Source organism: Dendrobates tinctorius, unplaced genomic scaffold (assembly GCF_039654945.1).
Source record: "Dendrobates tinctorius isolate UK_male_01 unplaced genomic scaffold, ASM3965494v1 ptg000165l, whole genome shotgun sequence".
Lineage (NCBI taxonomy): Eukaryota > Metazoa > Chordata > Amphibia > Anura > Dendrobatidae > Dendrobates > Dendrobates tinctorius.
In genome coordinates, this window is record NW_027361832.1 from 16,515,001 (window position 1) to 16,537,169 (window position 22,169).

The following is a 22,169-nucleotide window of genomic DNA, read 5'->3' on the forward strand; positions in this document are numbered from 1 at the left end:
CGGGAATTTCAGCATGAGTAGTGGGGATCAGAAGATGCAAAGAAGGCTGGATGAGTAATGGTGAGGAGCAGTGGACTCGGAGAGATGAGCGGTTTAGTGAGTACGGATTTTTTAAACTTTTTGATGGCCCTTTACAATTCAGAATATTGGTGGCCAGTAACTGCCATTTTGCTAAATGAAAGCGAAAGTGAATTACAAAAAATCTGCATCTTGGCGAAAGCAGAATTTTGAATAATTCGAGAAGAATTCAATTTCACTTAAATTTATTGACCCATCTCCACTTACAATTCAGCTGACTGGTCACACAATAAACTTGGTAGATTTCAGGAAAAAATGTAAAATAGACACAGTATCTAAAAAACACAAATTCCACATTTTTTTAAGTATTTAAGGTTTTTTTTTTACACAGAATTATCAATAATAACTACACAGAATAAAATGACTCTCATTGCTGTACTATTGTTTATTTAAAAAATTATTTTTCAAAGCTATTTTTTTTCATTAACACATTCAAGAGCCATAACTGCAGCATTTCCAATGGGGTTTCCAATCACTGTCCCTGGTTCCAGACGTCTTTTGTGCTTGTATACACTGTGCATGTGCCATTGATTGGACAGTGTAAGATTGATTAGAAACACTGTCCAAACTGGTAACACCCATGTATATATATATATCCAGGTAAATATATAGGAATACGGAGGATAAGTATATACGGAGAATACAAATCGTTTACATATCAGGAACAATGACTTATGGGGTTGGTCTTTCTGTATTTTTTATGTAAGGATTTTGTCTGGAGTCTGAATTTATTTAGGGATCTGATCTGGGTTCTTAAATATTATAGAGGTTTGATTAATTAAATGATTTGGTCTGATCCTGAGTCTGAATAATGAAAGGGTCTCGTCTGGTGTGTGAATTATAGTGCCAAGGTTTGGGGTCTGAATTAAAGCAGTTGTACATTACTAGGACAACCCCTTTTCAATCACTGTGTTTCCTCCAAGTTAAATAATAGCAGCTATACTCACTTTCAGTGCAGTTGCTGTTCCACATGATGTAATGTTATTACTGCGGCCAATCAGAGGCCATTTCATTCTGTCCTCCTTCAGATGTAACTGATGTCCGTAAAAGAAGAGAGAGCAGATGCAGCTTTAGATTCCTCTGGATGTCAGATACAGTGGGTTCACAAAGTATTCAGACCCCTTAAAATTTTTTCACTCTCTGTTTCAATGCAGCCATTTGGTAAATTCAAAAAAGTTCATTTTTTTCTCATTAATGTACACTCTGCACCCCATTTTGACTGAAAAATAACAGAAAAGTAGAAATTTTTGCAAATTTATTAAAATAAGAAAACTGAACTATTACATGGTCATAAGTATTCAGATCCTTTGCTCAGACACTCATATTTAAGTCACATGCTGTCCATTTACTTGTGATGCTCCTTGAAATGGTTCTAGTCCTTCTTTGGAGTCCAGCTGTGTTTACTTTAACTGATAGGAATTGATTTGTAAAGGCACACACCTGTCTATATAAGACCTCACAGCTCACAGTGTATGTCAGACCAAATGAGAATCATGAGGTCAAAGGAACTGGCCAAGGAGCGCAGAGACAGAATTGTGGCAAGGCACACATCTGGCCAAGGCTACAAAAGAATTTCTGCAGTACTCAAGGTTCCTAAGAGCACAGTGGCCTCCATAATCTTTAAATGGAAGAAGTTTGGAACCACCAGAAGTCTTCCTAGACCTGGCCGTCCAGCCAAACTGAGCAATCGTGGGAGAAGAGCCTTGGTGAGAGAGGTAACGAAGAACCCCAAGATCACTGTAGCTGAGCTCCACAGACGCAGTAGGGAGATGGGAGAAAGTTCCACAAAGTCAACTGTCACTGCAGCCCTCTACCAGTCGGGCCTTTATGGCAAAGTGGCCCGATGGAATCTTATCCTCAGTGCAAGACATATGAAAGCCCGCATAGAGTTTGCTAAAAAAAAGCATATGAAAAACTCCCAGACTATGAGAAATAAAATTCTCTGGTCTGATGAGATGAAGATAGAACTTTTTGGTGATAATTCTAAGCGGTATGGGTGGAAGTAACAAGGCACTGCTCATCACCTGCCCAATACAATCCCAACAGTGAAACATGGCGGTGGCAGCATCATGCTATGAGGGTGTTTTTCTGTGTAGGGACAGGACGACTGGTTGCAACTGAAGGAAACATGGATGCAGCCAAGCACAGAGATATCCTGGATGAAAATCTCTTCCAGAGTGCTCTGGACCTCAGACTTGGCGAAGGTTCACCTTCCAGCAAGACAAAGAGCCTAAGCACACAGCTAAAATAACAAAGGATTAGCTTCAGAACAACTCTGTGACCATTCTTGACTGACCCAGCCAGAGCCCTAACCTAAACCCAATTGAGCATCTCTGGAGAGACCTGAAAATGGCTGTCCACCAACGATCACCATCCAACCTGACGGAACTGGAGAGGATCTGCAAGGAAGAATGCCAGAGGATCCCCAAATCCAGGTGTGGAAAACTTGTTGCATCATTCACAAGAAGACTCATGGCTGTACTAGCTCAAAGGGTGCTTCTACTCAATACTAGCAAAGGGTCTGAATACTTATGACCATGTGATATTTCAGTTTTTCTTTTATAATAAATTTGCAAAAATTTCTACATTTCTATTTTTTTCAGTTAAGATGGGATGCAGAGTGTACATTAATGAGAAAAAAATGAACTTTTTTTGGCTACAATGAAACAAAGAGTGAAAAGTTTTAAAGAGTCTGATTACTTTCCGAACCCATTGTACATTCAAAGGAGGGGAGAGTGATGTGGCCTTTCATTGGCTGCAGGGATCACCCTGGGAGAGCCAATGCTGCCACCCCTGGAATGGCGCCAGCAGCAGAGGTGAGTGTAGCTGTTATTATTTTACTTGGGGGAAACATAATGATTGAGAAAATGTTGTCTGAAAAGTGGGCAACCATTTTAATTCAGATCCCTGACTTGGCACTATATTTAATTCAGTCTCCAGATGGGACGCTTTTATTATTGAAACTCACGATCAGACCAGACCACATAATTAATAAGACCTCTAAAATATTTCACAACTCGAGTTGTCGGAGTAATGGTCATCCCCTTTAACTTGGGGTCTGGATTTTGGTTTAGGGGTCTGATTAATTTAGCAACTTCATTTCTATTTTGACAGCTGTCATAGTTCATATTGAATCATTGTCGACTTAATATTCTGCTTACACATAAAAACTATTTTTTTGGTACAGCAATTTATAAGTATCGAACTTGCATATGAATTGTTTGTGGCTTATATTTTCTCTTAAAAAATAATTAGTATTAGTTTTCGAAATAAGATTTTTTTCAGTGGCACAATATTAATGGTTTAGTAAGTTTTAAAACATTTTTGGAGTCGAGGATAGGATAATTTGGAAAAAGCAAAAAACAGCAATTCTACAATTGTTTATGTGGTTGACTATGCAGTGTAGATGACATACTTTTTGTTTAACACTTTTGCAGATGAAAAACATTTTTCATAAAAAAGAGTTGTATTGATAAAATCATGGAAGTCATCACTTTCTGAAAATAAAACTATTCAACATGATTGACTCACAATCATACTTACATATAGAAACTGCGGCAATCAGTCTGACAGCTGCATAAGGGGGTTCACAAAATGGGAAGATTGGTTGGACGATATAGTTAGCAAATGTTATAGCAATAATTGCCTGCGAGGTGGGTTCTATAATCAATAACGAAGACCAGAGTCTGATGAAAGCGAGAAATCCTCCAAACACCTCCAGTATATAAGCATAGCTTGCGCCAGACTTTATGATGGATGTTCCAAGTTCTGCATAGCACAAAGCCCCAAACATAGAAAAGATCCCTCCTAGAGTCCATACAATCAGGGACAGTCCAAATGATTCGCTGTACATAAGGACTCCCTTTGGAGACACAAAAATTCCAGATCCAATCATGTTTCCAACTATTAAGGAGACTCCATTGAACAGAGTGATCTCTTGCTTCATCTTCATTTTACTGTCCATATTTTCCACAGTTTTTTTACTTGAATGTATTTCCATTTTTTCTTTATTTTCACCGATGTTATTATAGCAAAATAAAGTCCAGGGAGGCGCCATGGTCGATGTTCTTTACATCTTTACCTGAAAAAGGAAAAAATAGAATATTATCTTCATTTGTCTGTCTGTAAACAGATTGTTTGTATTAGTGCGACCCAAGAAACATGATCCACCAAATCAGGGAGAACTTCTAATTGTCATGTTTCTAATTCTAAGAGCAGATGTGACCACTTCTAAGAACCAGCTTAGGCCTCTTTCACACTTCAGTTTTTCGGCGTCAGTCAAAATCCGCCCTTTTGTGAAAAAACCGGATCCGCTTTTTTTTGGCGGAATCCGTTTTTTCCCATAGACTTGCATTAGTGGCAGATTGCGACAGATGGTCGTCCGTTGGATCCGCCATTTGACGGATCCGTCAGAATTGTGGCGTCTTGATACAATGGACCTAGGAACGTTATTTGTCTGCGTTTAAAAGGCGTACAGTGACAGATCCAACGCCATCAAAAAACGGATCCAGTGCATCAGTTTTTTGCAATCTGCAACGGATCCATTTTTTTAAGTTCATGGATATGGATCAGTCGCCCTCACCCAGGGCAGCGGGGTACTCGGAGCCGGGACTGTTGATTTCAATGGGGGTTGTCACGGTAGCTGTGACCCGGTCCATGGCCCTGGGCGTCCATTGTAAAAGGGGAATGTTGAGCGTGTGGCTGATGATTAAAGTTTATAAGTGAATGATTCGTGACGCCACCTGTGGTGTTTGGCAATGAAGGTGTTAAGCTGACGTTGCAGACAGATCCTCTGGGACAGATGGTGTGGTGCAGCAATGATGGTGTAGCCCTCCACAGGCAGGGCTGTAGTCCCAGGGCAGTGTAGATGAAGAGCTAGTGAGGAGAGGAGAGCAGTGCAGTGTTAAGCACAGAGATGTAGCAGTGCTGAGTGGGTTGGCGCAGGAATAAGCGGAGGACACCAGGGCATGTAGTTCCAAAGCTTTACTCACAGTCTGTCGAGCATACAGGTGCCCGCATCCGTGCTGTGTCCTCCAGGTCAGGGGCTCAGCCAACCTCTAGGCAAGATGAAGTACTCTGTTCCAACACTCCGCCAACATATGTGCCTTTTCTGAACGTCTCCCTTCTAGTGCCTATTTGAAGTACTCACAGTACTGAGTTACACTGGAGTTCCTCCTTTCGGATGTTCTTAGAACTCTACTTGTACAGCAGACAGCTGTAGCCTGCTTCGGGGACTCCTTGCTACTAAGTCCCGGCTCACTCACGTTGCTGCTGTGCCCCCAAGTCTTGTGTGGGAATAAAGTGGTGACAACTTCTATTCCTCCGGTGTCTGTCGCAGGACGATTAGTATCCATACAACCTCGGGGAACGGACCCCGGCCATGCGCTTAGAACTTGAGGAAGGGCTCTGCTCTAACCCTAATCCTTAGTCCTCTTCTTCTCCTCATGTTCCATGCAAATCAATCTTTCTTATGGAGAATTAGGCTTTCTGAATATCTCTTTCCTGTGCCAGCAGACCCAGGTCACTGAGGACTGCTGCAGCACTTCCTTCATCCATCCCACTCAGGGGATCTTCTCTCACAGACTCACTGAGTCAGACTGACCGACCTCGTCCTAATAATCTCCCTCTCTCTTGTGCAGACTAAACTCCACCCACCTCCCAGCACTCTTTGTGTTCCAAGCAGGGAGCCACCAAAGGTGCTTTGCTACACTACTATGTTGTGTGGGATGCAGGTGTTGGAGTGTGGTCAGGTGTCTCCACCTTACCTGGATGGTGGGGTACCACACCTCAGGAGGAGGTGCAGTACCTCTGTGGCGACTGAACCCTCAGGGGCACCACATACCCCCTGTTAAACACAGCACGTCCGCGGGCTGCAAGTGAAACAAAGATATTACAAAATAAGGAACATACAAATTTTTTTAAATGCTTAATAAACAGTTCTTAACCTAAACTTCCCAATTTGGGAGGCACTGATTCTTGAACGTTGCAAACAATTTAACAGATTATCTATACTTAATATATTACTTAATTTAAAGTGCTATGGAAGTACTAATTACTAATACGTTTATTACCAATTTTAGTACTGCAGTATCTCTTTCTTTTTCTTTTATCATACACATTTCTTTTAGACCATGAGTGACAACCGCTAATGCCTGGTTCGTCACCTGAATTTAAACCTTTATTTCTTTATTCAACACACATCTTTATTAAAGCATTATCAAATTCTGTCTATTCCGACACCTACTAAGTTCTATTGCTATCAGTATCTTTATCAAAAACTATCACAACAACCTATTCTTAAAATACTAAGCATTGATTATTAAGACATTAGTGCAATTATTCTTGGATAAAGTAGACACTGGTCCAGCCCAAAATGTCTTGAATGTCCTTATGATAGGAGCAGAGCTCCCAGTCCGAGGTAGTTCTTATTTAAAGAAGACCTGTGTAAAACCAAGAGAGGGCACCTTAAAAGGTGCAACTATATACAAGAAAGTCTGTGACTCATTCCAAGTTCATGATCACGGCAGTTCAAATTTCAAAAATACTAATGCCAAAAACAAGGCAAACTTGAAGAAAACACATGATAAACAATGGGGAAAAATAACAAGGGCAAACGTGCCAATACCCTCCTGGATAACAGTTAGTTAGTTGTGGCATGTTCCTTATTGGTGATCTCCTCCTGGGGTAGTGGAAGCTGGTTTCTTTTGCTGCTTCCAGGGAAGACTTTCTGCTTTTCCACCTCCTGGCGGATTAACAAATTGCAGGTTCTCTTTCTCCCAAGGAGTTAGGTTGGTGGCTGCCTGTGCAGATGAGGTGGCAGCTGGTGGAACTGCTGCCTGTGGTACAGCAAGGGTAGCAACTTGTACCAGGGGATGCTGCACTTTAGTGGATGTGGCCTGCCTGACCTTTGCAGGTACAACTACCACAGTTGGAGGTATCCCTGCCGGAGGGACATAGGCGTTTTCCCTCTTGTAGGCCACTATGAAGTCCTCCGGTATGCGGCGCACATTCAGGGCATACCAGCCACGTAGCCCCTCATGCCGGGTAAAGGTGACATATTCTCCCGAGTGCAAGTCACGAGCAGGGAGTCCCCTCCGGAGGTGGGACTCTACATCCCTCCAGCTGAAGAAGAGGTCAGAGATCCTCTGGGGGTCTGAGATGAAGCCAAACCCCCGTTCTTGGTTGACCTTAAGGACCTGACCCCATCCTGCTAAGTCCCGGGGACCATGAAAACCTCAAAAAGAGGAAAAAATCCTCCAAAAAATTCAGATACAAACCAGACAGGCCTAAATGTATGTGCACTAATACAGGGTACAGCGGACCCAAGTAAAATGGCAGCTGCACAGGTGCATAAATACCAAATGAAACAGCCAGCCTACAATCAGGGATTGGCCGTGTGGTACACCAGTGCAGAAGAAATAATCTGCATGTGGCAGTGTTCACATAGGGAATGCAGGGCTTCTGGTTCACAACCGTGACCGGCACGGACCCTTTCTTTCCGGTCCATGTCAGGGCCCAGCACGACCAGTCCCCGCTGTTCCTGTTCCCTTTGCTCGACTGCCAGTTGGCGGAGGGTCTGCTGGCATTAGGACTCTTCTTCCTCCTCCACCTCTTGGGGCTGGCCTCTACCCACTGTGGACAGGGGCACTACTGCTAGGGGTTCAGGCGTTCCCCCCAGGGACTAGAATCCCGGTCCCAGACCAAGTCCAGCACGACCTGCCCGGACGCTGCAGCAGCTGTGGACCCCGAGGCCTTCCCAGTTGCAGGGGCGTTGTCAAACCTGGAGCCTCCTGGTGGTGTTGTGTTGGCTCTGGTGCAGGCATCGGGCGGCAGCCGGTGGCAGTGGTGGTGACTAGAGCTGCCTGGTCAGAGGCGGGAGATGGTGGTGGAGCGGATGGCGTCTCCGGGTCCGCAAGGGCCTCCGGTGGGACCTGCGCAGCCGCGCTAGGTCCAGGCAGGAGCACAGCTTCTTCCTGCTCAGCTCCCGGGCCCTCCGGTGACTCCTCCTGGCAGGCAGCGCTCAACGGCGGTTGCAGCGGGGAGATGGTAACAGGCGCTGCTGATGGCATAGCAGCGGCCGCGGGCTCCACAGATGCTTCCTGAGGGAGGTCCAGTGCATCGGCGGTGGGTACCGGTGGTGAAGGTACCGCTGGTGTGGGCCCCGCCTGGGCGAGCTGCAGGTTCAGGGTCCAGAGAGCCTCTTGCCTCAGCCGCAGTGGCGTACCGTCAATAGTAGCAGACCATGTAGCTGCTATGGGGCCCGGAAAGGTGAGGGGGCCCGGATGGGTGAGGGGTAGTGTTGAGCATTCCAATACTGCAAATATCGGGTATCAGCCGATATTCGCGGTATCGGAATTCCGATACTGAGTTCCGATACTTTTTGCATATCGAATACCGGAATCGGAAGTTCCCATAACGCTATGAGCCAGTTTGATTTGATTCAGCCAATGAGGAATCCTAAGAAGTGTGGGCACATCCTGTTAGGCAAGTAGGCATGTTAACTAATGGCATGGCTGTGATTGGCTGCGAGCAGACCACCCAGCTGCTCCTCCCCCAGACACACGCTGAACAGTGATCTATGGAAAGTGAAACTAGTGAGGGAGGAGGAAACGACAAGTTCTCATTTCAATGCCAGAACACACCCCCCCGGACATTTATCTTAGAAGCAAGAGATGATATCTTGGAAACCATGCAGTCTAGCCACAGATTGTAAATTACTTATTGTCAGCATTCTGCAGCCTAGATATGCAGTGAGATTATGTGAAAAGCCTGGACAACCTGTTCTGTTATGTATTTCCGCCAAGTTGGATCGCCCGCCAGCACTGGTGGGGTACTTGGTACCGGGCCCGTTGGTTTCAATGGGAGATGTCACGGTAGCTGTGACCCGGTCCGTGGCCCTGGGCGTCCATTGTAAAAGGGAAATATTGAACGTGTGGATGATGATTAAAGTTTATGAGTGAATGATTCATGACGCCACCTGTGGTGTTCGGCAATGAAGATGTTAAGCCGACGCTGCAGACAGATCCTCTGGGACAGATGGTGTGGTGCAGCAATGATGTTGTGGCCCTCCACAGGTAGGGCTGTAGTCCCAGGGCAGTGTAGATGGAGAGGTAGTGAAGAGACATAGATGGTGCAGTGCCAGGCACAGAGATGTAGCAATGCTGAGTGTGTTGGCGCAGGAATAACTGGAGGACACCAGGGCATGTAGTTCCAAAGCTTTACTCACAGTCTGTTGTGCATACAGGTGCCCGCATCCGTGCCGTGTCCTCCGGGTCAGGGGCTCAGTCAACCTCCAAGCCAGATGAAGCACTCCGTTTAAACACTCCGCCAACATGTGCCTTTTCTGAATGTCTCCCTTTAACATAGTCAATATCTTTGTAACTCCGTACGTCTTAAAAACAAAATTAATTCCTGCTATTCCATTTGATTGGGCTAAACCTCTATGCCTTTAATGTCTCCTCCACCTCCCCCGATACATTCTACATTATTTTCAGTTGTTTTCCTTCATGTAGAATTAACCTACAAGGAAAGAAAGGGTTTATTTTAATTTCGATATTTCTGTCCCATTAACTGGCATTGGTTTCCGGTATCGGAATCGGCGATATCCGATACTTTTTGGGTATCAGTCCAATCCAATCTGATCCGATATTTCCAGATATTGGAAGGTATCGCTCAACACTAGTGAGGGGGCCTGCGACGGCCGCTGCGGTTTGGCAGCTGTGCTGTGCTGACACAGTACTATCTCCTTTAATTAAATGTAAGCGACGCCGCCGTATACCCCCGGGCCCCTTGAACCACCCCTTTCCTTGTTTTCTGGTCAGCAGTTGGCTGAAGTCTCTGGCTGGATTTGCAAAAGAATGCCACGCCTCCTAGCAGCCAGAGAGGTAGCAGCACAGTGCATTGCAGGAAGCAGAAGGGTCTCTGGTGCTGATGGGCTACATGTACAAGGTGATGTGTTATAATGAAGGGTCCTGTCTGCACATGTAGGCTGTCTGTCAGTGGTGGGCTGTGCTTGGTCAGGATGTAGCAGAGCGCTATGTGTTCCCCCTGCAGAACATGAGCTCACAAGAAGGAGTTAAGATGTTGCTCCTTGGGAGAAAGGAGGAGACCCAGCCGTCTGTCAGGAGGTGGATGTGGTGTGTGAAGGACTTTGGCTTCCTCCCTGTGAATTGTGACATAACATCGCTTCTTCAGTAGTGATGTGTCCTTCGTGAACAATCCTATTCAAAGAGCCGGCTCTGCAGGGAGAACAGCCGAGTTTTTTTTTCTTTCTGGCGCCTGGCAGCTTCAGCTTAGGCTGGAGTCACACTAGCGAATAAATCGGACGAATGCAATGCGATAAAAAATCTCATTGCATTTGTCCCAATGTTATTCTATGGTGCAGCTCCCATCATCCGATTTTTTTTCAGAACGTTTCCTCGGACCGAGACAATCGCAGCATGCTGCGATTGTCACCGATTTTCGGATCGGACTCGCCAATGCAAGTCTATGGGTACGATTAAAAATCGGATTACAAACGGACCAGATGTGTGACTTGCGATAAAATCACAAGACTTCTCCAGGTCAACAGGAAAGAGCATCAGGCATTGGCATTGGATGTCAATTGGATGCTTAGATGCGAATAAAATCGGTTCATCGCCGGAAATTCAGATGACAGACGGATCCCTGGACAAGAAACCTTTGTGCAATTTCGTACCATAAAAATCGGACCGATTTTTTAATCATTGTGTGTGACTCCAGCCTTAGTGAAGCCTGACTGTGACTCATCTGGGGGGAGGAACGGTCAGGAGAGGAGGAGATGTGGAGTTGTGGGCTGTAAATAAATGCACGTGAGTTAACCCTTCAGTCCCATATATATCCTGCCAGTTCCTCCATGGCATATATGGTATGTGACTATGTGTAGTAGGAGGAGGGACTCAGCACATTGTTTGTCATCATCATCATCTGCAATGACCTGTGCGTTACCTTTAGTCCAAAATAAAGATATACTTCACTGTCCCCTCATCCATGGCATATACATACAGTATATGGTATGTGCAGGAGGAGAGGCTTAGCACATTGTTTGGTATATCATCTTCTCATAGTGTTACGCCAGGTTCACATTGTGTTAATGGCCTTGCGTTCAACGGGATTGTTACATAGCGGCACTAACGCACCCATTGGCTGCAGTGATACTAACGCATCCAAACGCATGATGCGTTACTTCATGGTGCACCCCCAAATGCTGCAGACCACGTTCCAGGGTGTGTCATGAAGTAACGCATCATGCCGATTTTGGATGCGTTAGTATCACTGTGGCCAAAGGGTGCGTTAGTGCCGCTATGTAATGGATCCCGTTGAACGCAGGGCCAGGAGGATTCAGGACAGCACTCCAGAGAGGAGGATAGACGACGTCAGTTGTTGCTGCTAAGGGTTCATACTCACTTGCGAGAGAGTCGTGTGTTTCTCGTCTGAGTCTCTCGCATGGAAACCTGGCACTGCCGCCAGCACTGGGACTGAAGCGTGTGGTTACATGTACTTCTATGCAGTCGCCCCCTCCGGTCCGAGTGCCGGCGGCAGTGCCAGGTTTCCGTGCTAGAGACTCGCACGAGAATCACGCGACTCTCTCGCAAGTGAGTATGAGCCCTTAGGGTAGGGTAAGTAATGTAAAGTGATTTTAGGTAAAACCTGTGGAGAGATCTAGGTCCAGCTCCAGTCAATATATAGAGTTCAGCTGGTTTCACACGTGCATATTTTGGATGCACACGGATCCGTTTTCGTCACCACTGACTTTCAGTGGTGACGGATGGAACTTGCATGTGCATCCAGTTGTCACCGTTTTTCCACAGATCCGTGTGTGCATATTTTTTCAGATGCACAAAAACGCAACTTGTTGCAGTTTTGTGTCATCTGAAAAACACGCAGGCACAGGGTGACGCACGGATCCGGCTACACGTCTGGAATTAACATGGAGCACGGATCCAGGAGAACACAGATCCATGTGCAGGGATCTGTTTTGCGGCACTGAGCATGCTCGGAAGCGAGGGATGTGTTGTATGGGAAAGTGATGAAACTGTATGGGAACAGACTGCAGACATAATGTAGACTACGTCTGTATGCTGATCTGTCATACAGTGATCATTCCTGCCTCACTACAAGAGCTTGTGCCCTATGTTGCAGTGTGGTAATGATAATAAAATGTATTGGGAGCATGTATATAACATGGGGGCACCTAATTAGGGGCTGCACGAGTGGGGCTGCGTTCACACTTGTGTTTTGGTACGGTGCATTGTGATGCGTAGCAATCCTGATGCATCCTGATCCAGATTACATGCTAACATAGATAAAGAAGTCAATTAAGCATTAAATGCTACAGTACGTCCAGCTTTACAAGAAATGGGACCAAATGTGAAAAAATAAACATCAGGAAGGGAAAAAAAATTGTGAAAATGAGCTGATTTTCCTGAGTAATGAGCGAAGAGTTGTAATCAGCAGAACGCAACGGCGATTAAACAATAATTGGATGGAGGACGAGCGATGCTGCCGGAGAGGAGATAACACTGTGCTGCGCTATGACTCTGGGGCAGGATTACAGATGTTTGCAAGAAACTAAGACATATAGAAGATTAATGTGTGGGCAAGAATGCTTTAACCCCTTCTCGCTGACAAAACGTATACTTGCATCCTAGATATGATAATCATGCCTTTTGTCTGTTTAGAACACCCCTGGGAGGTGATGGGAAGACACAAGGTGTAGTTCTTGCCATTTAAAATTCCTTTATGTATCGCTCATCATAGTGACCTATTGTCATTCAATCTGATGGGGGGGGAACTTATAGGGCGTCTGAACACAAAATGACTGAAAGTACAGGTGCTCAGTGCACCCTTGGTGAGGCCAATCTAGGGCACCTTCTGTCTACTTTCTATCTAGCTCTACCAAGGGTGCACTGAGGACATATTTGGTATGAGCAGTCATATTGTGCCGACAGATTCCATAATCACTGGTCTTATTGTAGACAGCTTAACGAGGTTGTCCTGCTTAATCTTCCATTTTGACTTTTACAAGGAATATGTCAAATTGGATGTAAGTGTTTTACTTTTTCTTTTACTCAAATGAGAAAAAAATCAAAGACTAGCTATAAAATTAATTGTTTGACCTATAACATGCATGCCTGGAGTTAAGAGCACCTGTTGATTTTTTTTTATTTTTTTTGGGGGGGCGAGCCCATTCAGACTTTTGCTATGGGGCCCCATGATTTCTATGTACACCCATGATTTCTATGTACACCCCTGCTCAGCCACAGACGGTGAGTCAGCTGGACAATCCAGCTGCTGGCGGTCCATTGAGGAAGCAGGGTCAGAGCCTTCAGCTACTGTGCCGGGGAAGTCCAGCTCAACCTCCTCGCGCTCTTCGGGCCTCCTTCCTTCTTCCATCATTGCGTCCTGGCGTCCTCTCTTCTTCCTGGGCTCCTTTCCCGCCACAGGGTTTCGCTCCTCCTTCCGGGGGCGGCGTCTTCTTCCTACTCCTGCATACCAGGCCAGTATATGAACCCCTCAGGGGGTGGGCCATGTTGCTGTTGCATAGAAGTTTAGGCAGGGGAGGCCCAGGACAGTTCGTGCTCTTTTCTTAGGTCCACCCATATTGTCACGCCCTTCTTCACCGCGCCAGCGGCCATTTTGAGAGTCCATTTTACAGTCTATCAATTTGGTTATTTTGCATATGTGGCGCCCTTGAGGCTCAGTCGCCACAGAGGTACTACACCTTCTCCTATGGTGTAGTGCCCCACCAACTAGGTAAGTTGGGAACTCCTTTCCACACTCCAACACCTGCATCTCACACACAGGATAGTTCAGTAGGTCCGCCTAGCAGCTTCAGGCTGGGGGTAGCAGAGCACCCTTTTTGGAACCCTGCTTCGTAACACGAGATGTGCTGGGAGGTGGGTGGAGTTAGTATAAAAGAGGGGGAAAGTTGAGGATAGTAGGTCAGTCTGGGGTGAGTCCCAGAGAAGGAGGTCAGTCTGACAGAGGGTCAGAGAGGAAGGAAGCCACTCTGGAGGAGTGGGGATCCCTGGAAGAGGGATGGAGGAAGGAGTGCTGCAGCTGTCTCTGTGATCGGAGCCAGCTGGCACGGGAAAGAGAAGAGAAGGAGAAAGACATAGACCTGCAACCTAAGCTTCCATAAGAGAGAGAAGGAACAGCGCGGAACGAAGGAGTTGGAGAACAGAGAGGAGTTGTGGGTTGGAAGAGGAACCCTGCCTATAGGTTCTCAGCGCAAGGCCGGGGCCCGGTCCCCAAGGTTGTATGGACACTTATGGTTCTGCAGCAGACACCGGTGGAGTAGTTGGCTGTAAATGCACTACTCCCATCCAAGACTTGGGACACAACAGCAACCGATTTGCGAGCCAGGACTCTGAGAGGAGTCCCCGATAGAGGCTACAGCTGTCTGTCATACAAGTGAGGTTCTAGGAACATCTGACAGGAGGAATTCCAGAGAACTACGGTACTGGAGCTCTTCACATTAAAAGGTGCAATAGAAGAGTCATTCAGGAAAGGCACATGTTGGCGGAGTGTTGGAGAGGAGAACCCTGACTTGCCCGGGAGGTTGATTGAGTCTCTACCCCGGAGGACACGGCATGGAGGCGGGAACCAGTTGGTACCACGAACTGTGAGTAAAGCTTTGAAACTTCAAGCCCTGGTGTCCTCCATTTATTCATCACTATCACCTTCAGCACCGCTACATCTGGGTACCAGCATCTATACCATTCTGCACCTCTCCTCATCCATTGCACCCACATTGCCCTGGGACTACAGCTCCACCTGTGGGGAGCTACACCATCTTCGCTGCACCACACCATCAGTCCTAGTGGATCTGCATTCAGCGTTGGCTCAACATCTTACTTGCCAAACACCACGGGTGGCGTCACGAACTATTCAACTAAGCTATAACACTATTGACATCACCGCCATTGATATTGGGCGCCCAGGGCCACAGACCGGGTCACCGCTGCTGTGACACATTCCCCCTGACACCGGCCCGGTACCGGGTACCCCGCTGCCCTGGGTGTGTGGGGCGACCCACATATTTTCAGCAATTAAATCCAATAAATCTTCGGCACACAGAACCCGGTGGCACTGGGCTTCGTCATTCTGTTTATGACACCAACAATTGATCGGTCGCCCTCACCCAGGGCAGCGGGGTACTCGGAGCCGGGCCCGTTGATTTCAATGGGAGTTGTCACGGTAGCTGTGACCCGGTCCGTGGCCCTGGGCGTCCATTGTAAAAGGGGAATGTTGAGCATGTGGATGATTATTAAAGTTTATAAGTGAATGATTTGTGACGCCACCTGTGGTGTTCGGCAATGAAGGTGTTAAGCCGACGCTGCAGACAGATCCTCTGGGACAGATGGTGTGGTGCAGCAATGATGGTGTAGCCCTCCACAGACAGGGCTGTAGTCCCAGGGCAGTGTAGATGGAGAGCTAGTGAGGAGAGGAGAGCAGTGCAGTGTTAAGCAAAGAGATGTAGCAGTGTTGAGTGGGTTGGCGCAGGAATAAGCGGAGGACACCAGGGCATGCAGTTCCAAAGCTTTACTCACAGTCTGTTGAGCATACAGGTGCCCGCATCCATGCTGTGTCCTCCAGGTCAGGGGCTCAGCCAACCTCCAGGCAAGATGAAGTACTCCGTTCCAACACTCCGCCAACATATGTGCCTTTTCTCCCTCCTAGCGCCTATTTGAAGTACTCACAGTACTGAGTTACACTGGAGTTCCTCCTTTCGGATGTTCTTAGAACTCTACTTGTACGGCAGAGAGCTGTAGCCTGCTTTGGGGACTCCTTGCTACTAAGTCCCGGCTCACTCACGTTGCTGTTGTGCCCCCAAGTCTTGTGTGGGAATAAAGTGGTGACAACTTCTATTCCTCCGGTGTCTGTCGCAGGACCATTAGTATCCATACAACCTCGGGGACCAGACCCTGGCCATGCGCTTAGAACTTGAGGAAGGGCTCTGCTCTAACCCTAATCCTTAGTTCTCTTCTTCTCCTCACGTTCCATACAAATCAATCTTTCTTATGGAGAATTAGGCTTTCTGAATATCTCTTTCCTGTGCCTGCAGACCCAGGTCAGTGAGGTCTGCTGCAGCACTTCCTTCATCCATCCCACTCAGGGGATCTTCTCTCACAGACTCACTGAGTTGGACTGACCGACCTCGTCCTAATAATCTCCCGCTCTCTTGTGCAGGCTAAACTCCACCCACCTCCCAGCACTCTTCGTGCTCCAAGCAGGGAGCCACCAAAGGTGCTTTGCTACACTACTATGTTGTGTGGGATGCAGGTGTTGGAGTGTGGTCAGGTGTCTCCACCTTACCTGGAAGGTGGGGCCCCACACCTCAGGAGGAGGTGCAGTACCTCTGTGGCGACTGAACCCTGAGGGGCGCCACAGATATTCTTGCCCTCCTCCAAGTTATATTTTTCAGATACTGATTCAAAGTTTCTTGTACTCAAAAGCCTCTATGTATATTATTACCTGGGGAGTACACAGGGTATGTGGGAAGTTACATTGGGAAATCCATGCCCATTCATTCATTATCTGATATATAGCATTAATGCTGATAAACGCTACAAGGGCCATCTCTGGGCCCCACATCCTAACAGCGGGGGCCTTCTTCTTTCTCATGGCTGCTGTTAGTGGAAAGACCCATGCAAGCACGGTTGTCTCTCCTTTCCCAAATGTGGCTAATTATTTGGCCACATTCTCAAGAATGTTACAGGTTCCATAGACAGTACTTGCATCTATCAGACATTTATAGTTAGTACTGTGGATATGTCATAACTCTACAAGATAGGACACCATGGTGGCTCAATGGTTATCATTACAGACTGGGGTTCAAATTCCACCAAAGACAACATCTATAATTAGTTTGCAAGTTCTCATCATGTTTGCGTGGGTTTCCTCCTGTTGATTTAAATAAGGGGCGGATGTGCAGTACCTGGCCGTGGCCACTATACAGTAGACACAGCTGTGCAGCTTTACAAACTCGTCAGTTCCAGCCTCCAAAGGATAGGCCATGAATGTTAAAGTTGTGGACAACCGCTTTAATCTTACCCACTGGCGTAAATTGCACTAATTCATTAAGATGCACAAACCTCTTCATGAATTCTCTTTAGACTTTCTATGAAATCAGAATTTTACTCCAACTATGACCTGAAGTAGATTTATGCTATAATGTGTGACTTCTTGATGCTAATTATTGTGACTCATTAAGCTGTGCTCACGTTTAGAAAAGTATATAAGGGCAAAATTCTAAAAATTTGTGTACAACTTATTCGTTGGGCAAAAATTTGCAACTTTTATATGCCGATTTTCTGGAGCAAAAAGGCAGGAAGAGTTCCTCTCTGAGTGGTTTAGATTGAAGCAGTGGGCCTGTGACCTGTGCAGCTAGGGAACTGTGATGTCTACTTAGTGGCCAGATGATATAAGGTCATATTGGAGACAGATGTGAAGCAAATGTCTGGTTCAACACAGTTTTAGAAGAATATGCACTGTTTTGGAGTGAATATTCATCTTATTCCATTTACAGTAACTCAGAAGATCAGGAGTCCTTGAGCTAATTTGCTAATTTTAAAATTAATCAGTAAACTATTACACCTTGCTGACAGAATTGGGAGTGTCAATGGGGCTCTTTAGTCAGTCAAATAAGTGTTCTTGTGCCAAAAGTTTACATTTTGTAGCCAGGTAGATTCAACACAAGTGAGTGTGCTCGTTACTCGAGTTCTTCAAGCATGCTCGGGTGTTCTCCGCGTATCTGGGGCGTGTTCGTAGATTATGCTTGAGTCACCGTAGCTGCTTGATTTGCGGCTGCTAGACAGCCTGAACACATGTGGGGATTGCCTGTTTGTTGCAGCTGTGGGAACTCAAATATAATCTACGACCACGCCCAAGATACTCAGAGAACACCCGAGCATGCTCGGAAAACTCGAGTAACGAGCACACTCGCTCATCACTATTCAAGACATTTTTCTAGAACAGAATAGAATGAAAATTAAACAAATGATATTGGTTACATTTATTTATATGTATTAGACCCAACATGAAGGTTCCAGCTGTTATACTGGTAGATGTAAATTTCTGAACACCCACATACATTCCTTCTCCTGAACATGACAGCCAAAGTTTACTTATACTAACTATCATCATAAATACATTTCTAGAACACATTCAGTTTGTTAAATTTACAAGTCTGGTGTGCTGAAATTATATCTCCATTAACCCATTATTGTTGTTTATGAATAAATGTAATATGATGCTTAAAAAGAAACACGTTAGGAAAGTACAATAATTGCATTACTAACATAGTATAGTTTACACTTTGGGTATTATATTTTACATGACCTTCACGACCTTTGACGCCACATAGGCATCATGAAAAGTCGTGCCAGAACGACCCATGACGCCTATGTGGCGTCATGACTTTAAAGCCCCCCTGCAGGTCGGGTGACCTAGGTCACTGAAAGGTCACCCGACCCGCAGATACAGGGGGCTTTGTTCTTCGCCACAGGGGGCGTGGCTTCGCCCCCACGTGGCTACGATCGCTCTGATTGGCTGTTAAAAGTGAAACAGCCAATCAGAGCGATAGTAATATTTCATCAATGAAAATTGATGAAATATTACAATCCAGCCATGGCCGATGCTGCTGTAGCATCGGACATGGCTGGAGACACCGATTCCACCCCCCCACCGGTGATCACCCCCCCCGCAACTGAATGACAGCGGCGATCTGCCGCCGCTGTCATCATCTGCCCCCTCCCATTCCCTCTGCTCCCCGCCAGCCTCCGATCCCCCCTCACCCCCTCTCACCTCCCCCGGCACCTTCTAAGTCCCCCTGTCGCTCCCGGTGTCCGGCGGGTCCGGTTCATGGGCGCCGCCATCTTAGAAAATGGCGGGCGCATGCGCAGTGCGCCCGCCCGAATCTGCCGGCTGCAGATTCCATTCTTTCATTTTGATCACTCTCACAGTGATCAAAATGAAAGAAAAAGTAAATAAACCCCCCGATTATCACCCCCATAGGTAGGCAGAACTAATAAAATAAAGAAAATATTTTTATTTTTATTTTTCCATTAGGGTTAGGGTTGAAAAGAGGGTTAGGGTTAGGGTTGAAAAGAGGGTTAGGGTTAGGGTTGAAAAGAGGGTTAGGGTTAGGGTTGAAAAGAGGGTTAGGGTTAGGGTTGGAAAGAGGGTTAGGGTTAGGGTTGGAAAGAGGGTTAGGGTTGGAAAGAGGGTTAGGGTTAGGGTTGGAAAGAGGGATAGGGTTGGAAAGAGGGTTAGGGTTAGGGTTGGAAAGAGGGTTAGGGTTAGGATTGGAAAGAGGGTTAGGGTTGGAATTAGGGTTAGAATTAGGGTTAGGGTTGGAATTAGGGTTAGTGTTGGAATTAGGGTTAGGCTTGTGGTTAGGGATGTGTTAGGGTTAGGGCTGTGGTTAGGGGTGTGTTGGGGTTAGGGTTGGAGTTAGAATTGAGGGGTTTCCACTGTTTAGGCACATCAGGGGGTTGCCAAACGCGACATGGTGCAACCATTGATTCCAGCCAATTTTGCGTTCAAAAAGTCAAACGGTGCTCCCTCCCTTCCAAGCCCTGACGTGTGCCCAAACAGTGGTTTACCCCAACATATGAGGTATCAGCGTACTCAGGAAAAATTGCACAACAACTTTTGGGGACTAATTTCTCGTGTTACCCTTGGGAAAATAAAAAATTGGGGCTAAAAATTATTTTTGTGGAAAAAAATGATTTTTTCATTTTCACGTCTCTGCATTATAAACTTCTGTGAAGCACTTGGGGAGTTCAAAGTGCTCACAACACATCTTACATACATTCCTTGGAAGGTCTAGTTTCCAAAATGGGGTCACTTGTGGGGGGTTTCCACTGTTTAGGCACATCAGGGGCTCTGCAAACGTAATGACGACCGCAGACTATTCCATCAAAGTCTGCATTTCAAAACGTCACTACTTCCATTCCGAGCCTTGACGTGTGCCCAAACAATGGTTCCTCCCCACATATGGGGTACCAGCATACTCAGGACAAACTGGACAACAACTTTTGGGGTCCAATTTCTCCTGTTACCCTTGTGAAAATAAAAAATTGCGGGCTAAAAAATCATTTTTTGAGGAAAAAAAAGATTTTTTATTTTCACGGTTCTGCGTTATATACTTCTGTGAAGCACTTGGGGGTTCAAAGTGCTGCTCACCACACATCTAGATAAGTTCCTTGGTGGTCTAGTTTCCAAAATGGGGTCACTTGTGGGGGGTTTCCACTGTTTAGGCACATCAGAGGCTCTGCAAACGTAACATGATGCCCGCAGACCATTCGATCAAGTCGGTATTTCAAAACGTCACTACTTCCCTTCCGAGCCCCGACGTGTGCCCAAACAATTGTCCCTCCCCACATATGGGGTATCAGGATACTCAGGACAAACTGGACAACAACTTTTGGGGTCCAATTTCTCCTGTTACCCTTGTGAAAATAAAAAATTGCGAGCTAAAATTTCATTTTTTGAGGAAAAAAAAAAGATTTTTTATTTTCATGGCTCTGCGTTACAATCTTCTGTGAAGCACTTCGGGGTTCAAGGTGCTCACCACACATCTAGATAAGTTCCTTGGGGGGGTCTAGTTTCCAAAATGGGGTCACTTGTGGGGGGTTTCCACAGTTTAGGTACATCAAGGGCTCTGCAAATGTAACATGATGCCCGCAGACCAATCCATCAAAGTCTGCATACCAAAACGTCACTACTTCCCTTCCGAGCCCTGACGTGTGCCCATACAGTGGTCATCCCCCACATATGGGGTATCAGCGTACTCAGGACAAACTGGACAACAACTTTTGGGGTCCAATTTCTCCTGTTACCCTTGTGAAAAAAAAATTGCGTGCTAAAATTCATTTTTTTTGAGGGAAAAAAAATGATTTTTTATTTTCACGGCTCTGCATTATAAACTTCTGTGAAGCACTTGAGGGTTCAAGGTGCTCACCACACATCTAGATAAGTTCCTTGGGGGGTCTAGTTTCCAAAATGGGGTCACTTGTGGGGGGTTTCTACTGTTTAGGCACACAGGGGCTCAGCAAATGTAACATGACGCCCGCAGACCATTCCATCAAAGTCAGCATTTCAAAATGTCACTACTTCCCTGCTGAGCCCCAACGTGTGCCCAAACAGTGGTTCCCCCCCACATATGGGGTACCAGCGTACTCAGGACAAACTGGACAACAACTTTTGGGGTCCAATTTATCCTAGTACCCTTGTGAAAATAAAAAATTGCCAACTAAAAAATTTTTTTTTAGGAAAAAAAAAGATTTTTTATTTTCACTGATCTGCATTATAAACTTCTGTGAATCACCTGGGGGTTCAAAGTGCTCACTATGCATCTAGATAAGTTCCTTAGGGGGTCTAGTTTCCAAAATGGGGTCATTTGTGGGGGAGTTCCAAAGTTAAGGCACACAGGGGCTCTCCAAACACGACATGGTGTCCGCTAACGATTGGAGCTAATTTTCATTTCAAAAAGTCAAATGGCGCTCATTCCCTTCTGCGCCCTGCCGTGCAACCAAACAGTGCCCCCCCCCACATATGGGGTACCAGCATACTCAGGACAAACTGGACAACAACTTTTGGGGTCCAATTTCTCCTGTTACCCTTGTGAAAATAAAAAATAGCGTGCTAAAAAATCATTTTTGAGGAAAAAAAATGATTTTTTATTTTCACTGCTCTATGTTATAAACTTTTGTGAAGCACTTGGGGGTTCAAAGTGATCACTACACATCTAGATAAGTTCCTTAAGGGGTCTAGTTTCCAAAATGGTGTCACTTGTGGGGGAGCTCCAATGTTTAGGCACACAGGGGATCTCCAAACGCGACATGGTGTCCGATAACGATTGGAGCTAATTTTCCATTCAAAAAGTCAAATGGCGCTCCTTCCCTTCCGGGCCCTGCCGTGCACCCAAACAGTGGTTTATGACCACATATGAGGTATCGGTGTACTCAGGAGAAATTGCCCAACAAATTTTAGGATCCATTTTATCCTGTTGCCCATGTGAAAATGAAAAAACTGAGGCTAAAAGATAATTTTTGTGAAAAAAA

At 46.0% G+C, this 22,169-nt stretch overlaps 1 protein-coding gene across 1 annotated transcript in view; it reads right to left on the minus strand.

The window, feature by feature from the left end:
- Window positions 1-22,169, minus strand: part of LOC141053170 (Y+L amino acid transporter 2-like) — a 55,047-nt gene that overhangs the window by 28,787 nt on the left and 4,091 nt on the right. The window contains exon 2 of the mRNA XM_073550533.1: window positions 3,622-4,159. Coding sequence (XP_073406634.1) covers window positions 3,622-4,135 — 514 coding nt within the window. The 5' untranslated portion in view covers window positions 4,136-4,159. The remainder of the gene's footprint in view (window positions 1-3,621; window positions 4,160-22,169) is intronic.